This window comes from Plecotus auritus (genome assembly GCF_963455305.1).
Source record: "Plecotus auritus genome assembly, chromosome: 9".
Lineage (NCBI taxonomy): Eukaryota > Metazoa > Chordata > Mammalia > Chiroptera > Vespertilionidae > Plecotus > Plecotus auritus.
In genome coordinates, this window is record NC_137783.1 from 152,333,278 (window position 1) to 152,350,196 (window position 16,919).

At 57.5% G+C, this 16,919-nt stretch overlaps 2 protein-coding genes across 2 annotated transcripts; one reads left to right on the forward strand and one right to left on the reverse strand.

Annotated features, from left to right (window-relative positions):
- Nucleotides 1–224: 224 nt before the first annotated feature.
- LOC308234219 (phospholipase A and acyltransferase 4-like) lies at nt 225–7,504 on the reverse strand. The gene is made up of 4 exons (XM_080641651.1): nt 7,483–7,504; nt 4,786–4,894; nt 2,808–3,076; nt 225–1,563 (listed from the first exon to the last, which is right to left on the reverse strand). Exons 1-4 carry the CDS (start codon nt 7,489–7,491, stop codon nt 1,465–1,467), a joined length of 486 nt encoding a protein of 161 aa, XP_080497777.1. The 5' UTR covers nt 7,492–7,504; the 3' UTR covers nt 225–1,464.
- A 1,295-nt stretch (nt 7,505–8,799) lies between these two features.
- On the forward strand, nt 8,800–15,423 carry LOC308233797 (phospholipase A and acyltransferase 4-like; the record flags this gene model as incomplete). Its single annotated transcript, XM_080640750.1, has 5 exons — nt 8,800–8,857; nt 9,581–9,645; nt 12,014–12,122; nt 13,816–14,084; nt 15,325–15,423. 5 exons carry the CDS (start codon nt 8,800–8,802, stop codon nt 15,421–15,423), a joined length of 600 nt encoding a protein of 199 aa, XP_080496876.1.
- Between the last annotated feature and the right edge of the window lie 1,496 nt (nt 15,424–16,919).

Genomic DNA, 16,919 nt, shown 5'->3' on the forward strand with positions numbered 1-16,919 from the left:
CCCCCACTTTCTCATGCCTGGGAAGGGACAGCCCAGGGGAGGGGACGCCCCCAGATCTCCAGTCAGGGTGTTAGGGGCTGTGCTGCCCACCATGGAGAGTGGCCATTCAGTAGGGCCACTGGTGGCAGAGGCCTGGAGAGGAAGTAGAGGGCATGGGGCCCCGCCCCTTTTGGGACCGCACCCAGGGCACACTAGGTACTAGCGGAGGGATACTCTGAGGAGGTTAAGTTTCATAAAAGAATTTTATTTTTAGAGAAATTTTAGGTTTAGAGAGAAATTGAGAGGAAGGTACAGAGATTTCCCATATGACCCCTCACCCCACACAAGCAGAGCCTCCCCCATTATCAACTTCCCTCTCCCCAGCCTGTATTTTTGTTGTACCTGATGAACCCACATCGGCACATCATTACAACCCACAGACTTTAGTTTAGCCCAAGAGTCACTCTTGGTGTGGTGCATTCTATGCATCTGGACACATTAGAATGACATGTGTCCATCATTACAGTGTCACACAGCAGTTTCACTCATTTCAATATTCAACCAGGGGCAGCTTGAGCCATGGCAAGTTGGGCTCAGGAGGATGATTTAATTCCATGTGGGAGTCACTGATGGGTGAGGACTTCACCTTTGAGTTAAAAAAGAAAAAGAAGCCCGGTGGCTCAGTGGTTGAGGGTCGAACAGGAGGTCACCGTTTGATTCCCGATCGGCACATATGCCCGGGTTGCGGCTCAATCCTGGTGTGGGAGGTGCAGGAGGCAGTCGATCAATGATCCTCTCTCATCACTGATGTTTCTATCTCTCCTTCTCCCTTCCTCTCTGAAAAAAAAAAAGTGTGAAAGAAAAACACAACTTCTAAAAGGTGGGCTGACTGAAGGAGGTAGGAGGTACGGGAAAGATGCTGGGAGATGTTTATGCCTCATCGGGGGATTCAAGGACCAGAGGTGGGACTGCACAGGAGGTAATTGTGTGTTTCTTTTTGCACCATGAGAGTAAATGAGTGATGTCTGCTGACCACAGTGGTCAACTACAGAGAACAAGTAGACAGTCCATTGAGCACCTACTCCAGGCCGGCCAGGGGCTGGGATCCTCCACCCACCACCTTCTCTGATCTTCTTAGAGTGGATCCCGGGCCCCAGCTCGGAGAGGAAGGGACTGAGGCTCTGAGAGTCCAGAGCTTTCCCAAAGTCACACGGACAGAAAAGGCTGGCTTCCCCCACAGGTGCCCTGGTTCTTCTGTTCTGGTTTAGGTGCCACAGAGGCAGCAGAATTCCTCCTTGGAGAGGACATAGGTTTACGTATGAATTCTTCAGTATTGGCACAATTGGTCCATCCTTCAGCCAGGAAGATAGGGACAGTGAGAGACAGAAGGACAGGTTGCCCAAGAGCTCGGGTCAGGGGGACAGGACTGTGCGAGGTCTTCTCTACCGCGGCTTCTAACTCGGGGTTTTGTGCCCCATCAGGCTGTCACTGGCGTTGGGATCGGTTGCTTGCTAAAGCAATGGTGGCACCAATCGCAGCTAAGGCTCCAGCGCCCGCAGTTACTCCGGTCTTGAACTTTTCTGCCTGAAAGAGAGCAGCCCAGGTTCACAGTCCACAGCAAGACCAGGCAGGTTCTCCCTCCGCCAAAGGGGCTGGAGGCCACACTCATGCTCCCGCCCTTCCCCAGGCCTGGCCTCTCGGAGATGCTGGCCTTGTCCCAACAACCCTTCCCTGGGAAGCCGAAGGTGTGACCACTTGTCAGTGCTGGGCTTGTCTGGATGTGTCCTGACAACTGGCAGGGTGGACGGATGGAATCCTGTGTGAGCCTCCTGGGTGGGCCACTTGGTCCTGATGGAGGTGGTAGGGGAGGGGCCTTCCTGCCTGGGCTCCTGGGGCTAGAGCTCTGGGGGTGAAAGTGGGAATGGCTCTGTGGTCAGGGCTCTCCCTGGGCTCCAGCTCTGCAGAGGGAGGTGGTGGCAGAGCTGAGGGGGACGATGGGAAACCATGGCCTCAGGGATCACTGTGCTCTGTGTACTGTTCCCAAGTGCAGCCTGGAAACTTCTATCTCCACCACCACCTCAGCCCTGAACTCCAGACTCACACGTCCACTGCTACTGAGCAGGTCCACACAGATGTCTAACTGGTCACCTCAACTCCCCACATGAGCATCAAATCCTTAATATCTCTCCCAAAACTCCTCCTCATTCTCCTCCATCCAGGCTGCCCAGCACCCAGTCACAGGGGCTGTGAGCCCTGGAGGTGCTGTGGTTCAGCAGAAAGAGCCGGGACCACTGGGGGTTGAATCCCGCTTCTGCCCCTTACTGTGTGTTTGTGACAAGGAACTCAGAAGAGGGCAAAGGGGATGGGTTAAAGCTCTGCCCAGATCTTCCATAACATGTTCTTGAGCTCTTACACCGGCCACAGACCTGAGCATCTCTTGCCCGAAGGCTCTCTGGGGCCTTAGGACACCTGTCATGGTGCAGGGCTGACCCAGACTTTGCCTGACAGCACACAGGGCATCAGGAGCTGCCTTTAGGGTGGGTCTTAGAGGCAAAGGATCCCAAAGGGATAGAGGAGCCCAGAGCCCTAGAGGTCCCCCAAACATCCCCTCCTCTTGCACATGGGGAAACTGAGGCCAGAGAGGAAGTGCCCTGTCCAAAGACCCTGAGTGGATTAAAAGCAGATGTGAGATTAGTTCTCAAACATCCTGACTCCCAGCCAACAAGACCCTGAGAGCTCCCTTTTGATTTATTCAAGGTAATTCTTGTCACCCCCACTCCAAGTAGACCTCCAGAAGGGAGAGGGAGCCCCTGAAGAGAGGGCCTTACCTGCCGGCTGCGGGCCTTGCCGTATCTCAGATCGGTGACAAAGTGCTCACAGTTCCTGTTCAGAACACTGTACGGCAACTCCTTACCAACCATCTCCTCCGCAGACCGGATAATCTTGTTCACGGGCAGTGGTGAGTACTCGTGGTCCAAGTGGTTGTTGACCCGATAGCGGCAGCCCCCCACCACATCACTCAGGAGCTCCCTTTTCACCACACCTCTGCTGCTCAGCACAGAGAAGAGGCTGGAGGAGCCAGCCCCGGGGTACTCATCTGGAATCAGACACAAGAGTATCAGCAACTGCAGGGGAGGCCAGGGAGGGGAGAGGTCACAAGGCAGGGAGGAAGGGCCAGGGGGTCACACTATTGAGCTCTGGTGTCTGTCCCTTCACCAATGTGATTGGAGGATTCCATCATTGTGCTCTTTTCCTTAACGAGCTGTGAATACTTTTCATGTTAATCAATGTTGTGATAGTCAGTGGCTGCCACTGTGTTCCATTACATGAATGGACATTATATGAATTTACGGTAGTAAACTGTATTTGTTCATCTTTGCACGTGTGTGTTTCAGAAAGAGATCAAAGTAGTTGTGGTCCCACTGGGTTTCAGACTCTGCTGTGCAATTTTCATACATTCTCTCATTATTCTCCTTTTGAACTTCATGGTAAACACTCTCATGTCCGTTCAACAACCGATATTGGACCTGAGGCATCATGGGCCTTTTCTGGCCCAGCTCTGGCCACCTGGAGAAGCCACACAGCACTTCCAGCTGGTTGTGTCCAATCCATTGAGCCTGGAGCCCGGGATTTGCTCTCTAAGAGGAGGGAACTAGAGAGCACGCTAACCAGCAGGCTCCTTTATGTGTGAGTCTCGAGGCTGATGCTGCACTTAGCACCGCCCTGGAGGAAGCACTACCTGCACACTCACACACAAGCAGGACCCGCTGCTCACACTCACGCTCCCTGTTCCAAGCCTCCTAAGTGTCGTCTGGATTAGGGGGTTTCGCTTACTATTTGCCATCAATGCTGACAGTTTTCAGCTCTGTCAGTGTAGGTGACAGCGCATAGAAACCTGCTCAGTCACAAGGAGATTCTTGTGATCATGAGAAGTTTCTGTCTAGCGAGGACGCAAACGCTTGCTGTCCGAGGTGTGGGTGCCACTGCTCTGCAGGGCACCAGCCCCTGTGCCTCCAAGTCCGCGGTCTCCTCCCAGCACCTTCCTTTCATGGACGACACACACGTCTGGGCCCTGCCTTCTCCTCTGCCTGCCTGTCATCCTGCTTCTGCTCTCCCTGCATTACATCAAGGGTCCAGGCGCTCGTGTGCGTGTGTGTGAGACTCTCTGTGAGGTGTGACCTGGGAGAGCTGCTCCGTGGAGGGTGTTCAGGAAGCCCTCTCAGGACGCCCTGTTCTGTGACATCCTCTGAGCACAGGACACAGCCTGAGAGGCAGTCCCTCCATGTGACCGGGACACCCAGACACGCTGCTGGTTTAGAGAAATCTGTCTGCTCGCCCAGCTAACGGGCCCGAGCTGGAGAGCATCCAATGCGGGTGCAGCCTGGCTTCCCTGGGGCCCACGGACCTCTTTCCCTGCTGAGTCAGGACCCGAGGGACCACTGAGATGCCCCCAAGGGACACGGATGTACAGTGAGCCCACGCACTGCCCAGGGAGAACCCAGCAAGGGTTCCAGGGTGGCTCTTGGCTTTAATTGTTCTCATGAGGCTCGTGTTGGGCAAATGCAGCTCGCGAGCCACATGCGGCTCTTGGGCCCCTTGAGTGTGGCTCTTCCACAGAATACCACGGCCTGGGCGAGTCTATTTTGAAGAAGTGGCGTCAGAAGAAGTTTAAGTTTAAAAAATTTGTCTTTCAAAAGAAATTTCAGTCGTTGTACTGTTGATATTTGGCTCTGTTGACTAATGAGTTTGCCGACCACTGCATTAGGCTAATAAATCTTTGATAAATCCTATTTTCAATCCCCTTACCTGGGGGAGCCAGGTGGATCACATAACCATCGCCTACATAGAGGGCCCAGTGGGAGTAGCCGATGCGGGAAATCTCAATCAGGTCTCCAGGCTTGGGCTCTTCAGGAAACTGCAAGAGAAGAGCCAGGAAGGGGAGAGATTTCAGGGAGCTGCAGAGGGCCGGCTGGGAGGAGCTGGGCAGGGGAGTCCACGCGGATGTTCATCGCCTGGTGAGCGTGTGGAGGGCACTCTGGCCCCTGTGAGGCCCTCAGCCTCTGGCGATTTCAGAGCGTGCCCTTGGGGAACTGGAAGCCTGGAATCTGGTTGCCCCGAGGGAGGGAAGCCTGGAAACATAACCTTGTGCTTTGGGAGAGTGAAGAATTGTCCAAAGAGAGTGTAATGCATGCGTGTCTGTGCTTTGTGCACATGTGTGTTGTATGTGGTGCGTGTACATGCACACACATGAGGTTGCCGATGAGCATATGTGGGTGTATTGTGCACCTGTCCGGAGGGTGATGACACAATTGCTGTGTGCAAAGCCCCTTCGTGGAGGCTGGGACCCAGGCTCATCCCCAGCCACATGGGGCAGGTGAGTCTGAGCTTCTGCCTCACACACTGCCCGCAGGTGCTCACATGCCTCTTGCCCTGGCTGAGCATGGCCCCCACAGGCTCCTCCTCACACTCTGCCCCTCCAGCCCCGGTGCACCCGCCCTCAGACATGCCGACCTGAGGGACAGAACTGACAGCCTAGTGAGGGGACTGAGCGTTGAGGAGGCCCTAGTGGGGCTGTCCAGCTTCCAGAGCTGGGGGGGTGGAGGGGGCAGAAGGGGCTCACACACTCAGGCAGCAGGCTCTGCTGGCACTCTCCCCACCATGACTGCCACCCTCCAAGCCCAGGGGAGGAAGCAGCACCCCTTGCTCAGCTGGGGAAACTGAGGATCAGAGAGGGAGAGGGACTTGCCCGGGACACTCAGCTGGCGGTGGCTGCCCTGGGTCTTCTCTGTCCCGTCTCCTCCAGTCCCTTTCCTCCCTCCCTCCCTGCCTCACCACCTCCTCCCTCTCCTCAGTGCCCCCCCAGGGCACCACAGCACCTGATCAGAGAATTTTTCAGCTTTTCTTGTCTCTGTGTCTGACCTCAGCGAATGAGAAACCTCCTGCAGCCCTCACCCCGGGCGGCCCAACCTGAGGCCAGGGCTCAGCTCTCCTTTGGCCCATTCCATGCCGGTACCCAGCAGCCCACACTCACCCCGAACACGTCTCCTGATTCACCTCCTCGTCCATCTCCCGCCCTTGACTCAGCTCAGGCCCCAGGTGCCTATTTTGTGACCCCACAGTTACCTGACAAGATTCCCTGCCTTTTGTCCCTTCACCTCCACAGCCAGTCCCCCAGAACACCCGGTGTCCTTCCCAAATGTCCCATCTGTCCATGACCCTCCTCTGGCCTCAAGGCACAGGCATGCCCCTGGGCAGCCACAGCCCCTCCTGACCCTTCGCCACCCTCCTGGCCCCTGCTGTCCTCGCCACCCCCCCCCCCCCCACCCTGGGCTGGCTGAAGGCCTTGCCTTCCCCTCCCCACAGCTCCCTCTGGCCTCTGCTCCTCTGCACCCCACCTTCTCTATGCCCCCAGCCCCTGCCCCACGCCCACCCCTCCTCTACTCCCCCCAGACAGACACCTCCTCTGAGGAGCTGCCCTGATGGCCCAGCCTGGCTCTGCTGCCACGCTCAGGGTCCCCAGCCCCCGGGACCGCCACCTCTCCCCACGGGATCTTGCTCTGCTGCGGACCCTGTGCCTGTCTCACCCCCACTGGGCTTTGAGCTCCATCAGGGGGATCCTGTGTGCTCCGCCCTCCCTCCCTGCATCTCCTAGGTCCTGAGAGGGGCCTGGTTTGGAACAGGAGGCAAGGAACTATGGGAGCAGGAGGGCTGGAGGGCCCGGGGCCAGGGCTCAGGCCAGGCAGGCCCAGAGGTGGTGTCCATCTGGGGGAGAACAAGGGCATTTCTCACTCCGAAATGAAATGGTGACTTAAGGGGAGGCCTGGGCACTGTCCCAGGAGCAGGGCAGTGAGCTGGGGCCTGGTCTGGGCAGGCAGCGGTTCCCAGGAGCAGTGAAGCAGGTGGACTGAGCTCTGGAATATGCAGGCGCCTTCCCGGAATCGCCTCACTTCCTGTAAGAGCTCCGTCCAGCTGGCTGCTTTCTGCTGCCCACCTCGCACCAGGCTGGCCCCTCCTGGATCCTGTGTGAGTCTGGACTCCAGGGCTAATGGGGGCAGCTGTCCGCGTTGGACGCTGAGAACCGAATGCACCCCATCAGGCAGACACATGCCTGGGAGGAAGGTGGGCCAGAACAGAGGGGCTGAGGAGGCACCAAACACCAGTAGCAGCTGAGTCCCACATCCCGGGATCCACTGCTCCCCAAGTCCCGGGTCCCCCATCAGCCCACACTCCACCTCGTTCCCCAGCTCAGGAGGGCACAGCCCAGACACCACACATCCTCCCACATGACCCCCCAACTCCATACAGTGCCAGACCCAGAGCGGGGGCTCCCTCTGCCCCAAGACCTCCCAGTCCTGCAGCAAAAGAGACTCAAACAACATTCCGGTCTCCATGGCAGCCTTAGAGGCAGCGCTGTTCCCAGCAGGAACACAGCCCAGGCCTTCATTTAGAACAGGGAGCTGCCCTCCCCTGTAGAGCTGGTTCTAGAAAGTTCTGAGGACTTACCGAAGCCATTGCTAGCCAGGGTGGGTCTGGCTTCTGCTCCTGGTGCAACAGGTTTTATACCCAAGTGGACGCTTTCGCTTTCGCTTTCGCTTTCCCTTGTTCAGAAGGACTGAACCCTCAGTGGTTAGAGGGCCTCTCAGCATTGCTCTCCGTGCACAGGCCATGATTTCCCCCCAAGGCCTGGCATGGCTGGGCCTGGAAGCCGCCGGGAAGCAGTCGGAGTCGGAGGGAAGCCTCATGCCTGCCCTGCCCGGGACACGTGCTCCCACTGAGGACGGGGTGCATGAGGCCCAGCTGTCAGCCCCCGGCCCCGGTGGGCCCTTATCTTATACCCACCCCACGGAGGACAGGAGCCCCGGGCAGCCTTCAGGGCGGGACCCCCCGGGAAGGCCTCAGCAGGCGGGTGCCTGGACCTTGGGATCCCAGGGCTCATTGGCATGGGGTGCATGTGGGTGGGAGAGCAGAGCTTCCCTGAGAGCGGCCTCCCCAGCCTGGCTGTCCGCTGTCCCTGGAGCAGGAGGCGGAGGCAGGGCACAGGCTCAGTCCCGCAGCTCCCCAGGCACCTGGGCCCAGGCTCTTCCATCCTGCTGGTCCCGCGTCTGCTGGATGGTCGCTATGGTCGCACAGCCTCCTGGGCACAGCCACACCTGGCCCTGTCCAAGGGCAGTAAGAGGTGCTTTTCATTCCCTGGTCTCCTCTGAGCAGGGAAAGCCCCTCCCACAGCCTCCTGCGGCCTTGTCTCCCCTTCCCTGTCCAGGGCTGCGTCCCGTTTCCATGCAAACCCATCGTGGGCAACGGGGCAGGGGCTCCCCTGGGGGGCTCAGCCACTGGGGCCTCAGCCAGGTCTGTGGAGGGGCCGGTGCTGCCCAATGAAGGGCAGGGCTGTGCGCGCCCCGGAGAAGGTGTGTGTGTTGTGCATGTGCGTGCGGTGCGTGTGCGTGTGCGCGTGTGCGTGTGCGTGTGCGTGTGCGTGTAGAGCTGGAGCGGGCAGGGGAGGTGGCTATTGGCCAGGCAACCAGCACCTAAGCTGCACTCACCCCTCCTTCCTGCTGTCACTGTCACGCACAGCTTTGCTGGAGGCCACAGGGAGGCCTGCCCAGCTCTCAGGCCTCAGGGGAGCAGGAGGGGGAGCAGCCCTGCAGGTGGGAGGGAAGCGCAGCCAGAGTGAGGACCTGGCAGAGCCCCTCCCTCCCTCCCTCCATCAGGAAGCACTGTGTGCAGGGGCGCAGGAAGGCCCCCCTTTCCCAGCATGACCCCATGACCCCGGCTCCCGCTTCCCTGGGCCACACAGCCTCCGGACTCGCGGGTCCAACGGCCATGGCTCCTCCGGCCAGGAAGGAGAATGGGTTCCGGGCTGCGTCCTCCCTGTTTCCAAGTGAGTTTCACCCCTAAAGGCGTCTGAGCAGCACAGAGCGCCATGGCCTGCCCTCCCCTCCGCTCACGCCCTCCTGCTCAGGGTGAGGGCCTCATGGTGCCAGCCCAGAGGCCATGAGTGTGGGCAGAGCGCCCCATGGGGTGGTGCCTGCCCCTCGCAGGCCCGGCTGCAGCTGCTGGGCATGGACTCCGCCTCTGAGGCCCGTGTCCAGCTTCCACGTGCTCAGGGGGTCCTGCAGCCGCGGTCTCGCCTCTCCTGCCGCTGCCCCCCTGGTGGCCTGGCTGTGGGCCTGGCGCTCGCCCACCTCCCTGCCTGGTCCCCCTCACGGCCTCCGCTGTGGGTCTGGCCAGCACGTGAGCACTTCTTTGCACTGAAAGACCGTGAAGAGAGGTGAGGTTTCCGTGTCTGGTTGAGAGTGTACGTTGTGCTTTTTCAGAAATTGGTCCATTTCACCAGAATGTTAAGTGTGTGACGCTCTGCCCAGGATTCCCTGTGCGCCTCCGATGCCCGCAGGTCCTGAAGGAACAGCCCCGCTTCTGTTCCAATCCTGGTCATCCGTATCTTCTCTCTTCCTTTGTAATCTTTCAAAACGTTTGTGGACATAATCGATGTTTTCAAAGATCCAGCTTTTGTGTGTTCGATTTTCTCTACTCTTTCTGTGTTTTCCATTTCCCTGGTTTCTGCGCCCTGTTCCTTCCTTCCTTGCTCTTGCCATTGTTGTAGCCTTCCCGTTCCTGTTTGCTGAGACGGGAGCTGGAGTATTAACTGGAGATTTCCTCGTCTCCAACGTGAGCATTCACATTTCCCTTTCACTGCGGCTGGACTGCGTGCCGTGGGTGTTTACCGGTGTGTGTTTATTGTGTATATTCATTTACTTACCCCAACTGAACACTTTTTTCAGGGCTTCAGGATTGGTGCTCACAGGGGTTATTTAGAAATATGTTGCTTTCTACTTGTCCCATGATTCCTCTGCTGGATGCCACGCATTCGGTTCTCAGCGTCCAACGAGGACAGCTCCCCCATCCCCATTAGCCCTGGTATCCAGACTCACACAGGATCCGGGAGGGGCGGGCCCAGCACGTGGTGTGCAGCAGAAAAGCAGGCAGCTGGGCTGGGCTCTTACGGGAATTAGGGTGATTCCGGGAAGGTTCCTGCACATTCCAGAGCTCAGCCCACCTGCTTCACTGCTCCTGGGAACCGCTGCCTCCCCAGACCAGGCGCCAGCTCACTGCCCTGCTCCTGGGACAGTGCCCAGGCCTCCCCTTAAGTCATCATTTTGCTTCAGAGTGAGAAATGCCCTTGTTCTCCCCCAGATGGACACCACCTCTGGGCCTGCCAGGCCTGAGCCCTGGTCCCGGGCCCTCCAGCCCTCCTGCTCCCACAGGTCCTTCCCTCCTGTTCCAAACCAGCCCCCTCTCACGACCCAGGAGATGCAGGGAGGGAGGGCCGAGCACACAGGATCCCCCTGATGGAGCTCAAAGCCCAGTGGGGGTGGGACAGGCACAGGGTCCGCAGCAGAGCAAGATCCCGTGGGGAGAGGTGGAAGTCCCGGGGGCTGGGGACCCTGAGTATGGCAGCTGAGCCAGGCTGGGCCTTCAGGGCAGCTCCTCAGAGTAGATGTCTGTCTGGGGGGAGGAGAGGAGGAGTGGGCATGGAGCAGAGGCTGGGGGCAGAGAAAAGCTGGGTGCAGAGGAGCAGAGGCCAGAGGGAGCTGTGGGGAGGGGAAGGCAAGGCCTTCAGCCAGCCCAGGGTGGGGGGGGGGGGCGAGGACAGCAGGGGCCAGGAGGGTGGGGAAGGGTCAGGAGGGGCTGTGGCTGCCCAGGGGCATGCCTGTGCCTTGAGGCCAGAGGAGGGTCATGGACAGATGGGACATTTGGGAAGGACAATGAGGGGCCCTGGGGGACTGGCTGTGGAGGTGAAGGGACAGGAGGCAGGGAACCTTGTCAGGAAACTGTGGGGTCACAAAATCGGGACCTGGTGCCCTGAGCTGAGTCACGGGCGGGAGATGGACGAGGAGGTGAATCAGGAGACGTGTTCTGGGTGAGCGTGGGCTGCTGGGTACCGGCATGGAATGGGCAAAAGGGAAGCTGAGCCCTGGCCTCAGGTTGGGCCGCCCGGGGTGAGGCTGCAGGAGGTTTCTCATTCGCTGAGGTCAGACACAGAGACAAAGAAAAGCTGAAAAATTCTCTGATCAGGTGCTGTGGTGCCCTGGGGGGGCACTGAGGAGAGGGAGGAGGTGGTGAGGCAGGGAGGGAGGGAGGAAAGGGACAGGAGGAGACGGGACAGAGAAGACCCAGCGCAGCCACTGCCAGCTGAGTGTCCCCGGGCAAGTCCCTCTCCCTCTCTGATCCTCAGTTTCCCCAGCTGAGCAAGGGGTGCTGCTTCCTCCCGTGGGCTTGGAGGGTGGCCGTCATGGTGGGGAGAGTGCCAGCAGAGCCTGCTGCCTGAGTGTGTGAGCCCCGTCTGCCCCCCGCCCCCCTCCCAGCTCTGGAAGAGGGGCAGCCCCACTAGGGCCTCCTCAAAGCTCAGTCCCCTCACTAGGCTGTCAGTTCTGTCCCTCAGGTCGGCACCTCTGAGGGCGGGTGCACCGGGGCTGCAGGGGCAGAGTGTGAGGGGGAGCCTGTGGGGGCCATGCTCAGCCTAGGCAAGAGGCATGTGAACACCTGCGGGCAGTGTGTGAGGCAGAGGCTCAGACTCACCTGCCCCATGTGGCTGGGGATGAGCCTGGGTCCCAGCCTCCACGAAGGGGCTTTGCACACAAGCAATCATGTCATCACACTCCGGACAGGTGCACAATACACCCACATATGCTCGTCGGCATCCTCATGTGTGGGCATATACACGCACCACATACAACATACATGTGCAAAAAACACAGACACACATGCATTACACTCTCTGGACAATTCTTCACTCTCCCAAAGCACAAGGTCATGTTTCCAGGCTTCCCTCCCTCGGGGCAACCAGATTCCAGGCTTCCAGTTCCCCAAGGGCATGCTCTGAAAGCGCCAGAGGCTGAGGGCCTCACAGGGGCCAGAGTGCCCTCCACACGCTCACCAGGCGATGAACATCCGCGTGGACTCCCCTGCCCAGCTCCTCCCAGCCGGCCCTCTGCAGCTCCCTGAAATCTCTCCCCTTCCCGCTGTTCTCTTGCAGTTTCGTGAAGTGCCCAAGCCTGGAGACCTGATTGAGATTTCCCACATCGGCTACTCCCACTGGGCCCTCTATGTGGGAAAAGGTTATGTGATCCACCTGGCTCCCCCAGGTAAGGGGGTTGAAAGTAGGATTTACCAAAGATTTATTAGCCTAATGCAATGGTCGGCAAACTCATTAGTCAACAGAGCCAAATATCAACAGTACAACTATTGAAATTTCTTTTGAGAGACAAATTTTTTAAACTTAAACTTCTTCTGACGCCACTTCTTCAAAATAGACTCGCCCAGGCCGTGGTATTCTGTGGAAGAGCCAAAGAGCCGCATGTGGCTCGTGAGCTGCATTTGCCGAACATGGGCCTCATGAGAACAATTCAAAGCCAAATGCCACCTGGAACCCTCGCTGGGTTCTCCCTGGGCGGTGCGTGTGCTCACTGTACATCCGTGTCCCTTGGGGGCATCTCAGTGGTCCCTTGGGTCCTGACTCAGCAGGAAAAGAGGTCCGTGGGCCCCAGGGAAGCCCGGCTGCACCCGCATTAAATGCTCTCCAGCTCAGACCCGTTAGCTAGGCGAGCAGACAGATTTCTCTAAACCAGCAGCGTGTCTGGGTGTCCCGCTCTCATGGAGGGACTGCCTCTCAGGCTGTGTCCTGTGCTCAGAGGATGTCACAGAACAGGGCAACCTGAGAGGGCTTTCTGAACACCCTCCACGGAGCAGCTCTCCCAGGTCACACCTCCCAGAGAGTCTCACACACACGCACACGAGCGCCTGGACCCTTGATGTAACGCAGGGAGAGCAGAAGCAGGATGACAGGCAGTCAGAGGAGAAGGCAGGGCCCAGACGTGTGTTTCGTCCATGAAAGGAAGGTGCTGGGAGGAGACCGCGGACTGGGAGGCACAGGGGCTGGTGCCCTGCAGAGCAGTGGCACCCACACCTCGGACAGCAAGCGTTTGCGTTCTCGCTGGACAGAAACTTCTCATGATCACAAGAATCTCCTTGTGACTGAGCAGGTTTCTATGCGCTGTCACCTACACTGACAGAGCTGAAAACTGTCAGCATTGATGGCAAATAGTAAGCGAAACCCCCTAATCCAGACGACACTTAGGAGGCTTGGAACAGGGAGCGTGAGTGTGAGCAGCGGGTCCTGCTTGTGTGTGAGTGTGCAGGTAGTGCTTCCTCCAGGGCGGTGCTAAGTGCAGCATCAGCCTCGAGACTCACACATAAAGGAGCCTGCTGGTTAGCGTGCTCTCTAGTTCCCTCCTCTTAGAGAGCAAATCCCGGGCTCCAGGCTCAATGGATCGGACGCCACCAGCTGGAAGCGCTGTGTGGCCTCTCCATGTGGCCAGAGCTGGGCCAGAAAAGGCCCATGATGCCTCAGGTCCAATATCGGTTGTTGAACGGACATGAGAGTGTTTACCATGAAGTTCAAAAGGAGAATAATGAGGGAATGTATGAAATTTGCACAGCAGAGTCTGAAACCCAGTGGGACCACAACTACTTTGATCTCTTTCTGAAACACGCAAGTGCAAAGATGAAGAAATACAGTTTACTACCGTAAATTCATATAATGTCCATTCATGTAATGGAACACAGTGGCAGCCACTGACCATCACAACATTGATTAACATTGATTATTCACAGCTCGTTAAGGAAAAGAGCAAAATGATGGAATCCTCCAATCACATTGGTGAAGGGACAGACACCAGAGCTCAATAGTGTGACCCCCTGGCCCTTCCTCCCTGCCTTGTGACCTCTCCCCTCCCAGGCCTCCCCTGCAGTTGCTGATACTCTTGTGTCTGATTCCAGATGAGTACCCCGGGGCTGGCTCCTCCAGCCTCTTCTCTGTGCTGAGCAGCAGAGGTGTGGTGAAAAGGGAGCTCCTGAGTGATGTGGTGGGGGGCTGCCGCTATTGGGTCAACAACCACTTAGACCATGAGCACTCACCACTGCCCGTGAACAAGATTATCAGGTCTGCGGAGGAGATGGTCGGTAAGGAGTTGGAGTACAGTGTTATGAACAGGAACTGTGAGCACTTTGTCACCGATCTGAGATACGGCAAGGCCCGCAGCCGGCAGGTAAGGCCCTCTCTTCAGGGGCTCTCTCCCTTCTGGAGGTCTACTTGCAGTGGGGGTGACAAGAATTACCCTGAATAATTCAAAAGGGAGCTCTCAGGGTCTTGTTGGCTGGGAGTCAGGATGTTTGAGAACTAATCTCACATCTGCTTTTAATCCACTCAGGGTCTTTGGACAGGGCACTTCCTCTCTGGCCTCAGTTTCCCCATGTGCAAGAGGAGGGGATGTTTGGGGGACCTCTAGGGCTCTGGGCTCCTCTATCCCTTTGGGATTTTTTGCCTCTAAAACCCACCCTAAAGGCAGCTCCTAATGCCCTGTGTGCTGTCAGGGAAATTCTGGGTCAGCCCTGCACCATGACAGGTGTCCTAAGGCCCTAGAGAACCTTCGGGCAAGAGATGCTCAGGTCTGTGGCCGGTGTAAGAGCTCAAGAACATGTTATGGAAGTTCTGGGCAGAGCTTTAACCCATCCCCTTGCCCTCTTCTGAGTTCATTGTCACAAACACACAGTAAGAGGCACAAACAGGATTCCATCCCCAGTGGTCCCGGCTCTTTCTGCCAAACCACAGCACCTCCAGGGCTCACAGCCCCTGTGTGTGGGTGCTGGGCAGCCTGGATGGAGGGGAATGAGGAGGAGTTTTGGGAGAGATATTAAGGATTTGATGCTCATGTGGGGAGTTGAGGTGACCGGTTAGACATCTGTGTGGACCTGCTCAGTAGCAGTGGACGTGTGAGTCTGGAGTTCAGGCCGAGGTGGGGGTGGAGATAGAAGTTTCCAGGCTGCACTTGGGAACAGTACACAGAGCACAGTGATCCCTGAGGCCATGGTTTCCCATCGTCCCCCTCAGCTCTGCCACCACCTCCCTCTGCAGAGCTGGAGCCCAGGGAGATCCCTGAACACAGAGCCATTCCCACTTTCACCCCAGAGCTCTGGCCCCAGGAGCCCAGGCAGGAAGGCCCCTCCCCTACCACCTCCATCAGGACCAAGTGGCCCACCCAGGAGGCTCACACAGGATTCCATCCGTCCACCCTGCCAGTTGTCAGGACACATCCAGTCAAGCGCAGCACTGACAAGTGGTCACACCTTCGGCTTCCCAGGGAAGGGTTGTTGGGACAAGGCCAGCATCTCCGAGAGGCCAGGCCCCCAGGGAAGGTGGGAGCATGAGTGTGGCCTCCAGCCCCTTTGGCGGAGGGAGAACCTGCCTGGACTGGCTGTGGACTGTGAACCTCGGCTGCTCCCTTTCAGGTAGAAAACATCCGGACCGGAGTAACTGCGGGCGCTGGAGCCATAGCTGCGATTGGTGCCACCATTGCTTTGTCAAGCAACCGATCCCAACGCCAGTGACAGCCTGAAGGGGCACAAAACCCCGCATCAGGAGCCGCGGTAGAGAAGACCTCGCGCAGTCCTGTTCCCTGACCCAAGCTCTCGGGAAACCTGTCCTTCTGTCTCTCACGGTCCCTCTCTTCCTGGCTAAAGGATGGACCGACTGTGCCAAGACTGAAGAATTCATACGTAAACCTATGTCCCCTCCAGGGAGGAATTCTGCTGCCTCTGTGGCACGTAAACCAGAACAGAAGCACCGGGGCACCTGTGGGGGAAGCCAGCCTTTTCTGTCCGTGTGACTTTGGGAAAGCTCTGGACTCTCAGAGCCTCAGTCCCTTCCTCTCCGAGCTGGGGCCCGGGATCCACTCTAAGAAGATCAGAGAAGGTGGTGGGTGGAGGATCCCAGCCCCTGGCCGGCCTGGAGTAGGTGCTCAATGGACTGTCTACTTGTTCTCTGTAGTTGACCGCTGTGGTCAGCAGACATCACTCATTTACTGTCATGGTGCAAAAAGGAACACACAATTACCTCCCGTGCAGTCCCACCTCTGGTCCTTGAATCCCCTGATGAGGCATAAACATCTCCCAGCATCTTTCCCGTACCTCCTACCTCCTTCAGTCAGCCCACCTTTTAGACGTTGTGTTTTTCTTTCACATTTTTTTTTCAGAGAGGAAGGGAGAAGGAGAGATAGAAACATCAGTGATGAGAGAGGATCATTGATCGACTGCCTCCTGCACCTCCCATACCAGGATTGAGCCGCAACCCGGGCATATGTGCCGATCGGGAATCAAACTGTGACCTCCTGTTCGACCCTCAACCACTGAGCCACCGGGCTTCTTTTTCTTTTTTAACTCAAAGGTGAAGTCCTCACCCATCAGTGACTCCCACATGGAATTAAATCATCTTCCCGAGCCCAACTTGCCATGGCTCAAGCTGCCCCTGGTTGAATATTGAAATGAGTGAAACTGCTGTGTGACACTGTAATGATGGACACATGTCATTCTAATGTGTCCAGATGCATAGAATGCACCACACCAAGAGTGACTCTTGGGCTACACTAAGGTCTGTGGGTTGTAATGATGTGCCGATATGGGTTCCTCACGTACAACAAAAATACAGGCTGGGGAGAGGGAAGTTGATAATGGGGGAGGCTCTGGGTGAGTGGGGGGCAGGGGGCATATGGGAAATCTCTGTACCTTCCTCTCAATTTCTCTCTAAACCTAAAATTTCTCTAAAAATAAAATTATTTCATGAAACTTATCCTCCTCAGAGTATCCCTCCGCTAGTACCTAGTGTGCCCTGGGTGCGGTCCCAAAAGGGGCGGGGCCACATGCCCTCTACTTCCTCTCCAGGCCTCTGCCACCAGTGGCCCTACTGAATGGCCACTCTCCATGGTGGGCAGCACAGCCCCTAACACCCAGACTGGAGAACTGGGGGCGTCCCCTCCCCTGGACTGTACCTTCCCAGGCATGAGAAAGTGGGGCGGGGGGCCCTCGATCCCCTCGGTGCACAGACACCA

Bases quoted from the DNA above. Each gene is read 5' to 3' on its own strand.
- LOC308234219 (XM_080641651.1), bottom strand. The intron at 3,077-4,785 runs GTAAGGGGATTG...GTCTGATTCCAG, and splicing joins GATCCACCTGGCTCCCCCAG to ATGAGTACCCCGGGGCTGGC. The intron at 1,564-2,807 runs GTAAGGCCCTCT...GCTCTCTTTCAG, and splicing joins GCAAGGCCCGCAGCCGGCAG to GCAGAAAAGTTCAAGACCGG.